The 12,972-nt window shown below is 40.6% G+C and overlaps 1 protein-coding gene across 3 annotated transcripts in view; it reads right to left on the minus strand.

Moving 5' to 3' along the window:
* Positions 1 to 1,291: 1,291 nt before the first annotated feature.
* The window catches only part of LOC104601740 (NAC domain-containing protein 101-like), a 38,524-nt gene continuing 26,843 nt past the window's right edge, over positions 1,292 to 12,972 (minus strand). For 2 of the 3 annotated variants that reach the window (XM_010265189.3, XM_010265187.3), the window contains exons 3-4: positions 1,768 to 2,132; positions 1,292 to 1,585 (exon numbers count right to left, since the gene is read on the minus strand). In XM_010265189.3, coding sequence (XP_010263491.2) covers positions 1,980 to 2,132 — 153 coding nt within the window. In that variant the 3' untranslated portion in view covers positions 1,292 to 1,585; positions 1,768 to 1,979. The remainder of the gene's footprint in view (positions 1,586 to 1,767; positions 2,133 to 12,972) is intronic. The other variant, XM_010265188.3, reaches the window with a different exon arrangement.

The raw sequence follows: 12,972 nt of genomic DNA on the forward strand, positions 1-12,972 counted from the left end.
GATTTGAGTACAGGATTGATATGGACTATAGGGAGGCTCCCTGACCCTACCTACGTCTAACAAATAACAATACAGGGGACCCACTATACAGGGGACCCACTGGATTGACCACTGTTAAAATTGACAATAGCCGTCCACGGTTTATCTTGAAAGGGAGGTCATTGCTTACTGCTTAGAGACTGTTATGGTAATAAAATATAAAAGGGAGAGCTCCATTTATGTAAGTGTCAAGTTTAATCACGTGAGCCCAGGTAGCTGGGACCAGCATTGGATAATGCTTTTTTAGAGAAGGGGTCGGTCTATTTTAATCTCGTGACGAGGTCTCAGAACCAAAATGTTTTCCAAGAGCAAGAGGGGGTGGTGGGGTAAGGAATATAGGGACTCTTTTGAGCTCCAAAGTCCAGACTATGTGTGGGAAGATTCCTGGATTGTTCTTTGTTCAATGTGGAAACTGGCAAGTTAGTTTGGAGCTCAAAGGAAGTTGTCGGATTCTGCTCCTCCAAATCAGTCCTAAACAATCTTGCCATGTGCTCTAGACAAAGCACTTAAGCTCTGGTCTGAAATAGCAATAGGGCGGAAACGGACTACAGGACTCAACATACGGCCAATCCAGAAGGTCCACCATTCGATGAAAGGCCTGAAATTGTCAAAAGATTCCTCTACATGGCCAAAATAGAGTAGGCTTATACTTTCTTTTTATATATAATTGAGAGTAGGCTTACACCCAATTAGAAAACCTTTTCCAATTACCATATATAAAACTAGAAAATTCCCCTAGCCAATTCCATGTCTCAAGCAAAGGCCAAAGTGAACAAGGTAAAACCGTAAAAGAAACAAAAAACAATTCAAGTGTTCATATTGAGGCAGAGGAGATTTTTTTATCTCTGGGAATTGTAGACAGAACCGGCGTTAGCACACTCACTCCCCAAATGGAAATGGGTATGCATTGGTGTAGAGTTAGAATGTGCTACATAGCATGGTTTCAAAAACCGAACCAGACCAGTTGACCCAGGAACCGACCATGGTTCCAGGTCCAGTTTTGAATCCCAAAACCATCAGACCAGGCTTTGGACCATATGGTTGAACCATTTGATCCAGGAACCGGTGGCCAAAGCAGTTTTGTTTTCAGGTCAGTTTTTAAAACCATGTTATACAGCAACATCGTCAAACACAGCAGGCGAACCAACTTATTATGGTAATGTGCCAATCCATGATCCACACCAGCATCGTTTCCGGTATATATTAAGTCCTCAACAATGAACAGTAAAAAAGCATAAATACCGAGTCATCTAACAAAAGCAATAACTAGCAAGTTTCACAAACTATAAATATAGCAATCAAAGGGTTGAGAGAGCACATAGATGGCTGAGAAATAGAAAAGTAATAAAAGAGTATTGGTGGAGGAATATCGGGATTTCCAATAAAACTATATAAAAGTGACCAGGTAAACCTCCATCGTTAAGGGAATAACTGAAACTCATTCGGCTGATAGAAGTTTTGGTTTGATAATATCAATGCTTTTCGTTCAAGATTTCCCAATATTAACCGCAGGGGGATCTTGCTCTTATCCACCAGAATGAGGTACCTAGAATTGCACAAACATGTTGGCACGCATGCTCAGACCCAAACAATAATAAGAAACAAGGAAAGAAAATATATGCATCAGGCATGTATTAGTAACAAGAAACAAGGAAAAAAATATATGCATCAGGCAAGTATTCACAGCCACAGGCATGGAAAATAGCAAAAATAGGACTACCAAAATACCTTCACAAGTGGGCTCATTCTGCCAGAAACACTTGTCCACAGCAAAACTGGCAGCATGCTCATTTCCCCCCTTCTTTCTTCTGTACATTTTCTTGTTTTTCAAATGATTTTGCTTTCTTCTCTTCCCCTCTACAAATAGGGACATTGGGCAATAATTTTACTAGTGTCACAATTCAATCACCATAAATCTCTTGGAAAATAGTTCCTTTTAGTTAACCCAGGGAATCAATGTCTGAAAGAGGACAGACGAGATCATTTAACTCTATGAAATCCCCATCTAAAATCACAGAATTGGTTATTAACTCATCTGCAATGGTACCACCAACTCTAGTACTACCAGCAATGGTGGCATTGTACGATCTGACCTGTGCATCATCCATCAAGAGAAGGTATAGGATCAGAAGCATCTTAGCAAACTGAAAGAGCAGATGGTACATATTCAAGAAGGTATAGGACTAATGCTGCATTTGGCATTACTTATTTTAAGGACTTGTCTCCTTTTTGCTGTTAAAAATTCAGTATTCATAGGGGCATTTTAACCGCAAAAAGGAGATAAGTCCTTAAAATAAGGAATGCCAAATCCAGCCTAATTAGGATGCTTCCCGAGCTAGAGAAGAACTGAAACATGCCTGCATTATTTTGATAATAGTTTGTTCAATTGCTAATAACATGCATCTAAAGGCAGGAAACATCAAATCAATACCACTATTTAATGAAAATTGAATGACAATAATCTCTCTCCACCCCACTGATGCATGCATCAATAAAACAAATCAAATCCCATAGGACTTCAACTATACTATTGGATGCTCTTACCCAGCCCCTCTATGTATGAGAGGCCTCAAAATAGATCTGGGGGAAATCATTTGAAAAGCAGATACACAATGTTATCCCTTTTCTTGTTTGTTTGTTTTTGGGACCAAAATGTGATCATATCTATAACTACATGCTTAAAGCATTTGACTGGTGTACAGTCATTGGGTGAGCAACCAACACGTGGCATGTTATTGTTTTAATGTGCTTGCTCTGTTCTTCCGGTGCTTGTCCTCTCCTTTCTTTACTTTCTTCTTCATGGGGCTACATAATGGAGGGTAGCCCATCACCCATCCCCTAAAACCCCCCCAACCCTGGTAACAGCAGGATTTGATCCCAGGTCTCTGCTGCAACAAGCCAAAGATCCTACCAACACCATCAGTTGGTTCTTCCACCTTTTACCACAGAAGAACGAAACAGAGGAAGCACCGTTCCCTCCCCTCTCTCTTTCTTGAGCCTTTACTCTATCTCACTGCTATTCACCATTTCATTGGTCCACAGAATCCAAAATCAAAGACCCTTTCTGCTAAATTACCATCAGATGTGATTCAGACCAATAAAATTAGCAGAAATATTTAGATTAGAGCAGAAAGAAGGAAGAAGTGGAAGACAGCAAGAAGAAGGAAAAATGGAGAAGAAATGAGGAGTTCAATAATTTCCTCTTTCCCCTACTCTAATATTTTTATTAAATTTACTTAACTTACATAATTTAAAAGGAGGCCCTTAAGTAGGCATCCACATCAGCAATACACTTAAAAAAACAAAATAGAAGCTAAAGGCCCATAAAGAAAGAAGGCCCAATAAAAAAACATAACAAGAAGTAACTAATAAGAATGACACTAAAGGACTAGGGCCCATTCATCCCAATCTCTCTACACTCTCCCTCAAGCTGAGCATAGATATCAATCATGCCCGGCTTGCTTATATAGTGAACCGGCTTTCCTTTAGGAACACCTTTTGTCAAAACATCAGCCAACTGTTCTTCAGAAGCAATAAATGGTAGGTAGACTTCTCCCAAGGCAACTCTCTCTTGTATAAAATGCTTGTCAATTTCAATGTGCTTAGTTCTGTCATGTTGAATAGGATTATGTGCAATGTTGATAGCAACCTGGTTGTCACAATATAACATCATTGGCTTCTCATAGTCTATACCCAGTTCTTCTAAAAGTGATCTCAACCACAAAAGTTCAGAAACTCCATGTGCCATTGCCCTGTACTCTGTTCAGCTGAGGATCTTGCCACTACAGACTGCTTCTTACTCCTCCATGATACAATGTTCCCTGCTACAATAGCACAATAACCTGAAGTGGACCTCCTATCATCAATACTTCCGGCCCAGTCAGCAACAGTGTATGCTTCCAGCTTCATGTGTCCATGCTTAGCAAACAAGATACCTTTCCCTGGAGTCCCTTTTAGGTAGCACAAAACCCTCTCAGCAGCTGTTAAATGTGTATCTATGAGAGAATGCATAAACTAGCTAATTACACTAACTGCATGAGAAATATCTAGCTGAGTCATACAAAGGTATAATAACTTCCCAACCAGTCTTTGGAACACTCCCTTATCAGGCAACAGTTCACCCAGTAGTGGACAACTTATGATTTAGGTCTATAGGAGTAGAAGCAGGTTGGACACCTAGTTTACCAGTATCTACAAGAAGATCAAGAACATACTTCCGTTGAGAAATGAAGAGACCACCCTTAGAGTTGGCAACTTCTAATCCCAAGAAATATCTGAGTTCCCTCAAGTTTTTAATTTCAAACTTAGCGTTAAGAAAACTTTTGAGATGAACAACTTCCTAGGTGTCATTGCTAGTAACCACAATATCATCAACATAGACAATCAGAAGGGTCAGTAAGGAGTCTCTCCTCTTAACAAACAATGTATGATCTGACTAAGTTTGTGTGTACCCAAAAGCAACAAGAGCAGCCCGAAATCTGTCAAACCAGGCTCGAGGAGATTGCTTAAGGCCATAAAGGGACTTCTTCAGTTTATAAACCTTTCCTTGCATCTCCTTCCCATACACCCCTAGAGGTAAAGACATATAAACCTCTTCATGTAAGTCCCCGTTCAAGAAAGCATTCTTTACATCAAACTGATGAAGAGGCCAATCAAAAGCAATAGCTAAAGAGAGCAAAACTCGAACTGAAGTCATCTTGGCTACTAGGGAAAAAAGTTTCCAGGTAGTCAATACCATACATCTGAGTACACCCTTTAGCAATCAAACGGGCCTTATATCTCTCAACAGTACCATCAGAATGATACTTAATAGTGAACACCCACTTACAGCCAACCGGTTCCTTTCCCTCCAGCAAATCCACAATTTCCCAGGTATTGTTCTTATGCAAAGCATCTAGTTCAGTCATCATAGCATCCCTCCATTCTGGTTTGGACAAATATTCTAGGACAAATCTGGGAGTCACATGTGTGGAAATAGAGGCAAGGAAGAAATAGTAGGAAGGGGAAAGAAGGCTACAGGACAGGTGTTTGGAAATGCAATGAGTTGTACATTTCCGTTTGCCTTTGCGAAGGGCAATAGGGAGATCAAGGTCAAGGTAGTTATCCGAAATGGTAGAAGAGGGCTGACCTATTACCTCAGTAGTGATGGGAGGAGCAAGAGGCACATCTAAAGGTGTGGAAACAACTTGCATGTCTCTGAGTCTTTGTCTCTAGTACCACCTTTGGATAATAGGATGGGAAGGAAATGGGGGAGGATGAGTAGGAGAAGGGAGAGCAAGAACATGAGAAGAAGAGTCAATAAAGGACTCGATTGGAGGAGATTCCATAGAAGATTCAATGGGAATTGGAAGAGGAATGGATGGTGACAATGCAAACAACTCCTCTGGATGCACCCCCTCAGGAGAAGTACCAAAGAAAGGAACAAACTCTGCAAATGTGACATCTCTGGAAACAAAGCGGGTGCCATGAACTGGATCAAAACAATAGTATCCCTTCTGTGTGGAGGCATATCCCAAAAAGACACACTTGTGTAATTTAGGCTCAAACTTATGTCTTTGATGATTATGAACATGAACATAGCAAGTGCACCCAAACACTCTGAGAGGAAGAGAGAAGAGATCTTCATTTGGAAAAAGCAAGCTAAAGGGAGTTTTAAACCCCAGAACCCAGGAAGGCATTTGGTTTATCAAGTATGTAGCTGTAAGGACAACATCCCCCCAAAACTTAACAGGAACATGGGAAGCAAAAATGAGGCTCCTTGCAACCTCAACCACATGTTTGTTCTTCCTTTCCACCACTCCATTTTGTTGAGGAGTGTAAGAACAAGAACTCTAATGAATAACTCCAAAGGTATCAAAGTAAGAGGAAAAACTCTTCTCAAAATATTCCTTTGCATTATCAGATCGAAATATTTGGATCCAAGTGTTAAACTGGGTAAGTATAAGTTCATGAAATTTTTGTATAATATTTGGTACTTCATCCTGGGATTTCATGAGGTAAATCCAAATGTAACAAAAGAAATCATCAATGAAAAGAATGAAATATTTGTAACCCCCCATAACAGGTAAATGATATGGCCCCCACACATCAGAGTGCACAATATGGAAAGGAGAAACAAATCTTTTATTACTCACTAAAAAAGATTATCTACAATGTTTTGCAAGTTCACATGACTCATAATGAAGACTCGATAGGGATATTCCCTTAAACATTTCTGGAAACAAATGGCTCAAAGCAGAAAAAGACAAATGACCAAATCTGAAATGACATATCATGACTCTATCAACTGACTCTGATAAAACAGACTCCAAAGCTACTGCACTAGGTAATCCAGAACTTTGATTAGAGACATCCAACAAGTATATCCCATTCACCTCATGGCCACTCCCAATTGTTCGCTGAGACTTCAGGTCCTGAAAAACACGATAAGTAAAAAAGAAGGTTATGCTGCAATTCATTTATTTTGTTAAACTACTAACAGATAATAGGTTAGTGTTGAGTTTGGGAATACGAAGGACAGAGAATAATACAAGTGAGTCAGAGATTCTAATATCCCCCTTGCCAGAGATGGGAGCAAGAAACCCATCGGAAAGAGAAATCTTCTCTCTACCCGAGAGGAGCTGGTATGAACAAAAAAGGTTGGGTAAGCTTGTCATATGGTCTGATGCACCAGAATCTATAATCCAAGGAATTCTACGATTACCTGAGGCTATAGCATGATTTGTAGAAGCACGAATACCTGAATGGGCAAAGGCGATGTAGAGGGGGTGCCTGAGGAGGAAGATGCAATAGCAGAGTCCAAGTAATGTATCAACTTCCCATATCTCTCAAATTCTACCTTCACTATTACCAGCTCTTCCACAATAGATTTTTCTTCACTTTTAGATACTGTAGCAACATTTTCATTCTTGGGAATTCCAAACTGACCACCCTTATTAAAATTGTTGTTGTTCCGAAACCTTTCTAGAAGAAGATCTAGATGAAGTTTCCAACAAGAATCCTTCTTATGTTTCGACTTCTTGCAATATTCACATATCACCTCCTTTTTTTTCATTTACCCCCTTTGGTTTTAATCCAGCATGTGCAAAATGTTCTGGGGGAGGTGGGGTCTGTAGCTATACCTGTCTCCTACTCTCTTCACTGCTCACCATAAAGTATGCCTGAGCAAGTAACACTTCATCCTTAACCAAAATATTTTGCCTTAATATCAAATTTAGGATCGAGTCCTGTAAGGAATTTAAACACTGTTTCTTTCCAGAAATTTTCTGAAAATTTCTGCATCTTTGGTGCTTTCCCATACGAATGCTTCCATAACATCTATCTCCTGCCATAGTGACTTCAACATCGAATAGTAAATAGCCACACTCTTCTCCCCCTGTTTTAAAATTTTCACATCAATCTTCAGTTTATAGGCCCTTGCAACATTTAATTTCTGAGAGTATGTTTTTGTAACACTATCCCAAATCTCCTTGGCTGAAGTCATCCACAGATAGTGTTGACTTATGTGGGGCTGCATAGAATTTACGAACCACCCAATAACTATGTAGTTATCCTGCATCCATTTCTCATATATAGGATCAGTCTCTTTCGGCATCACCTTACTACCCATGAGAAACCCTAGTTTACCTCTACTAAAGACATGGATCTTAATAGATTGTGCCCAAGCAAGGTAACTTGTTCTGTCAAGTTTAATTGTAGTCACTCCTGTCAAAATGGAATCTACGGGACCAACCCCCGACACTGGGATCTGCTTCATCTCACTTCCAGATTGCTCCATCAATCAAACGAAAAATAAAAAAACAATGTTTTCAACCTTTATAGACCTAACTAAGGTCTGTCAAACACTCAAAAGTCCCAAAACTAGGGTTTCACCGTACTTGGCCTCCGAGGAGAAAGAGAGAAGAGGTAGCCGCTCAAACCAGAGCAATCCAAACCACTTCCAACTGCAGCCGCCCACTTTTGGAGATAAAAAGGAAGCCCCCAAGCCTTGAGTGCCACACCCAAACAACCTCTTCAAGCCGTAACCGGAAACTCTCTAGTCGGCTAGGGTTTTGGGAAAAAAATCTGCAGTCCCACTTTCTTGGTAATCTTCGGCCAACTTCTGACTCTCCAAACCCTCTACTAACTAGGCAAACAAGATCTCTGATTGATCAGCAATTTATCTCTCCATACACCTTTCGATTAGAAAAAAAGTGTATGGAAAAAAAAGGAAAAAAAAGGAGAAAGCGAAGGAGGACCTGCTCTGATACCAAGATGTGATTCAGACCAATAAAATTAGCAGAAATATTTAGATTAGAGCAGAAAGAAGGAAGGAAGAAGAGGAAGACAACAAGGAGGAAAAATGGAGAAGAAAGGAGGAGTTCGATAATCTCCTCTTTCCCCTACTCTAATCTTTTTATTAAACTTACTTGAGTTACATAATTTACAAGGAGGCTCTTAAATAGGCATCCACATTAGCAATACACTTAAAAAACAGAATAGAATCTAAAGGCCCAATAAGAAAACATAACAAGGAGGAACTAATAAGAATGACACTAAAGGACTAGGGACTATTTGGCTCAGTCTCTCTACACCATCATTATATATAAACATATGAAGAGAATGGAAATAGTACAAAAAGTATAGGGGAGAATAAGAAGTATATGAAGGCAGTGGGTATTGCCTAGGCAATTCTAAATATACACAACTGGTTCATAGTTGATTAGGTCAGTTAAATGACATTAGATGGCATTTTCTACTTTTTCATGTTTTATTTTTTTTGGGGTAAGCATGTGCCCTTGCAAGTTAGATTGTGTTATATATTTGCATGTTTAATTAGATATAATATTTATTTTAATGTTTTAGAGTCAGCCAAATAAGGGTAGATTAGTCATTTTATTTCTGTTAAGTTATGTGCTTATGTGGCAGTTTTAATAGAGACTTCCTGTCCCATACTTAAGTGGGGGAGCAGTTTAGTCTTTGTACAACTAACTAAAGGCTAATTCATATTAGGGTCGACTGATAGGGTTTAAGTGGGGAAACAGTTTAGTCTCTGCTTGTGACTGCTGCTCCTTTCTGTTCATGACTTCTTTTTCTTCTCTCTGGATTGCAAATGGAGAACACAGACTCGACCTAGGTCTGAGAACACTTCGGCCTCTCTTTCTATGCTCAGAACTTGATTGCCTTTCAAAAGAATAACTCCAGAAATAAGTAGATGGTCGATTGAAGCTCTCCATCAAGGTTGGTTATCCTTTTTTTTTGTGTTGGTGTTTCTGGGTTGGAAAACCCTCAAAAATCTGCTTGGACTGATCAAAACTTAAAGAACTAGGTTATTTGTAGCCTTGGTTCTTGGCAAAAGGCCCAAGAACAGGCTATGTTTACAGTGACCGAATGGTGTAAGGGTTACTGTAGTGGTTGTAGTTGATGTCTTTGGACTGGTAGTGACCTTTAAAAAAAAAGGGGTCAGACAGACCTGTACCATGTGGGACAGAGATGGTTGTGTGGTGATGCTTTTGATGCTCACCCTTTATTGAGCAACCTCAAGAGGGCTTGTATGTGGTTAGTAAATTGCTGAATTACTGCAGTGGTGATTTATGGTTCTGTGTAATCAGTAGTGGTGTGAGCAAGAACAAAAGTTGTTTTTTTTTTTGAGCTGGAAGGAATGGCCGAATTGCCTACATCGATTTTCTGCCTTGTTGGTGTTGTCTGAATGTTGGTTTACCTTTTGTTCTTAATCTGAATGGTAGTTTGTGCACAGTGGTGACTGATTGTGACTTGTTGTGAACCTATCACCTGAGTTTAGAGACTGTTGTAGTGTTGCCTTGGCTGTTGTAGTATTTGGTTGGTGACTAGTTCAGCATTAGAGATAGCAATGGGGGAGACATAATGGCGGCAACGGGAGGTGGTTCTAGTGATCAGAAACCGAGTGTGATGATCCCCTCCGATTATTTGGGTGTGCAGATGACCTCCATTAAACTTAATGGTGAGAATTATGTGCCATGGGCCATGTCAGTGGAAGTTTTCCTCAAGGCAAAGAGGAAAGTGAAACACGTGAAGGAAGATAAACCATCAACTGATTCTCCAGGGTTTGATGACTGGGAAAGGAAGATGCCCAAATCATGACATGGTTATGAAATAGTATGGAACCCAAAATAAGTGCCAACTTTATGTTCTTAGATACAGCTAAGGACATATGGGAACATGCTAAGAAGCTTTATTCTGGGCAGGATAATACTACAAGGGTATATCAACTCTATCAGGAGTATTTCGATCTACAACAAGGGAATAGAACCCTAGAAGAGTACTATGCCAGTATGAAGAACCTCAGAAATGAACTCAATGTCTATCATCCCCTCACTCTAGATGTTAAGGTTCAACAACAACAGAGGGAACAACTAGATGTCACTAGGTTCTTAGTGGGATTGAAATCAAAATATGAACCAGTTAGGGCCCAAATATTGGGAGGCTCTACTCTTTTTATACTTGAGTAAGTTTTTGCACAACTTCGTAGGATTTCTTTGGGATTTACAGAGAATCCCACACAGTCTGACAGATCAGCATTTGTGATAGCCAGAGGAGGTGGACGTGGTACTAGAGGGGGAGGACATGCCTCCCGAGGAGGTCGTGGTAGTTCCGTATTTGGCCGTAGTGGTGGTCGTGACTCAGGGGGAGGCTGTGGTAAAGGAAAAAGTAACTCTACAAGGAAATGTACCCATTGTGGCAGGGACGGACATCGATGAATTTCTGTTATGATCTCCATGGCCCTCCTTCTACATGGGCTAATCATGCAGTAGCTGGTGGGGTTGATGTCAATGATAACCAATAGGCATATCTAACACCTTCCACATCTACATCTATTTTCGGGAAGGAGATGGTGAGTGTACCGCGCGACGAGTATGAGAGGTTCCTCCAGGCTACTTCACAGCATACTACAGCCACCCTTGCCCACTTAGGTATAGCTTGTCTGGCATCCAAACCCTCTCCCTGGATTATTGACTCTGGAGCCTCTGATCACATGACCGGGAATCCAGGTGTGTTTTCTTCCCTCTCTGAAACTTCCACATCTCAAATTGTTACCCTTGCCAACTGTTCCTCTTCTCCCATCTGTGGTGTTGGTAATGTTGACACGACTTCTCTTTCTTTATCATTTGTTCTATATGTCCCTAAGTTTCCATTCAATCTTATGTCTGTCAGTAAATTAACCAAGACTCTTAATTGCTCTATTACATTTTTCCCTTCCTTTTGTGTTTTTTAGGATCTCAAGACGGGGAAGAAGATTGGTGGGGGGCATGAGGCTGGTGGATTGTATTACCTTGACGGTGGTAGATCGTCAGTTGCACTTCAGACTTCACTCACTCCTCTATAGTGGCATTGTTGACTGGGACATCCATCTCTCAAGGCGCTCAAGATATTGGTTCCGTCTTTGAGTCATTTGTTGTCTTTACATTGTGAGTCATGTCAGTATGGGAAACATCGTCGGGTTCACTCACTCACTCCTTTTGCTTTGGTTCATTCAGATGTTTGGGATCCGATTAAAATAGAGTCTTATAATGGTTACAAGTATTTTGTCACTTTTATTGATGATTGTTCAAGGATGACATGGATTTATTTAATGAAAGAAATGAGTGAATTATTTTCCATTTTTCAAAAATTACATGCTGAAATACGTACACAATTTGGTGTTTCAATCAAAGTTCTTTGTTCAGATAACAGTCATGAATACTTTCTTACTTCCTTTCAACAATATTTAGAATAGCATGGCATCATTCATCAAACTTCATGTGCATCCAATCCTCAACAAAATGGGGTGGCTGAACGAAAGAACCGTCATCTCCTTGAAACTGCTCGGTCTATTCTTCATCATATGAGTGTTCCTAAATGATTTTGGAGTGATGTTGTACTTACTACGTGTTTCCTTATTAATCGGGTGCCCTCCTTCATTCTTCATGGTCGGTCTCCCTTTTCTATTTTGTCCCCACCTTGTCTCCCTTTCCATTAACACCCCGCATCTTTGGCTGTGTGCTTTGTTCACAATCTGAGTCCTGGGATAGACAAGCCGGATGCACGCTCTATTAAGTGTGCCTTTCTTGGCTACTCCCGGACTCAAAAAGGGCACAAGTGTTACAATCCTATTACTCGGAAGTGCTATGTCTGTCTTGATGTCACCTTTTTTGAGTTTGTCCCCTTCTTCTCGGGACCTGAAGCATCAGTGTCTCCACCTTTGCTTCCTCATCCTCTTCCAGTCTGTGATCCCGTTCCGGTTGTTCCAGTTGGGGTTGACCCTTCACCTCCTCCAGTGTAGATCCCTACTAAATGACCACCGATTCGGCATGTGTATACTCATCGACAGACACCGGCTCCTTCTCCAGCTTCTACCTTGTCTGCAGATCCTGTTGTTGCTCCTGTCCCAGAACCTTCAGGACTTGATCTTCCCATTGCTTTACAGAAAGGTAAACGTAGTTGTACCCTCCATCCCATTTCCAATTTTGTTTCAATCTCTCACCTTTTCGCTTCACATCGCCAATTTGTTTCACTGTTGTCATCTATTTCTATACCTAAGAATGTCCAAGAGGCTCTTAGCTCACCTAGGTAGCGGCAGGCAATGAAGGAGGAACTCTCTGCCCTTCAGCATACTCAAACGTGGGAGCTCTCTACTCTTCCTCCCGGTAAGCATGTTGTGGGTTGTAAATGGGTGTATACTGTTAAATACTTGCCAGCTGGTAGTGTGGAGCGTCTAGAGACCTTCTCTCCAGTGGCTAAGATTGGCTCTGTCCGTGTCTTAATTTCCCTGACAGTTATGTATGATTGAACCTTGTTTCAACTTGACATTAAAAATGCCTTCCTTCATTGTGACCTTATGGAGGAGGTATATATGGAGCAACCACCTGGGTTTGTTGCTCAGGGGGAGGATGGTAAGGCGTGTAGATTGAAAAATGCAATTTATGGGTTAAAACA

The sequence above is a fragment of the Nelumbo nucifera genome, chromosome 1 (assembly GCF_055504915.1).
Source record: "Nelumbo nucifera cultivar China Antique chromosome 1, China Antique-T2T, whole genome shotgun sequence".
Classification (NCBI taxonomy): domain Eukaryota; kingdom Viridiplantae; phylum Streptophyta; class Magnoliopsida; order Proteales; family Nelumbonaceae; genus Nelumbo; species Nelumbo nucifera.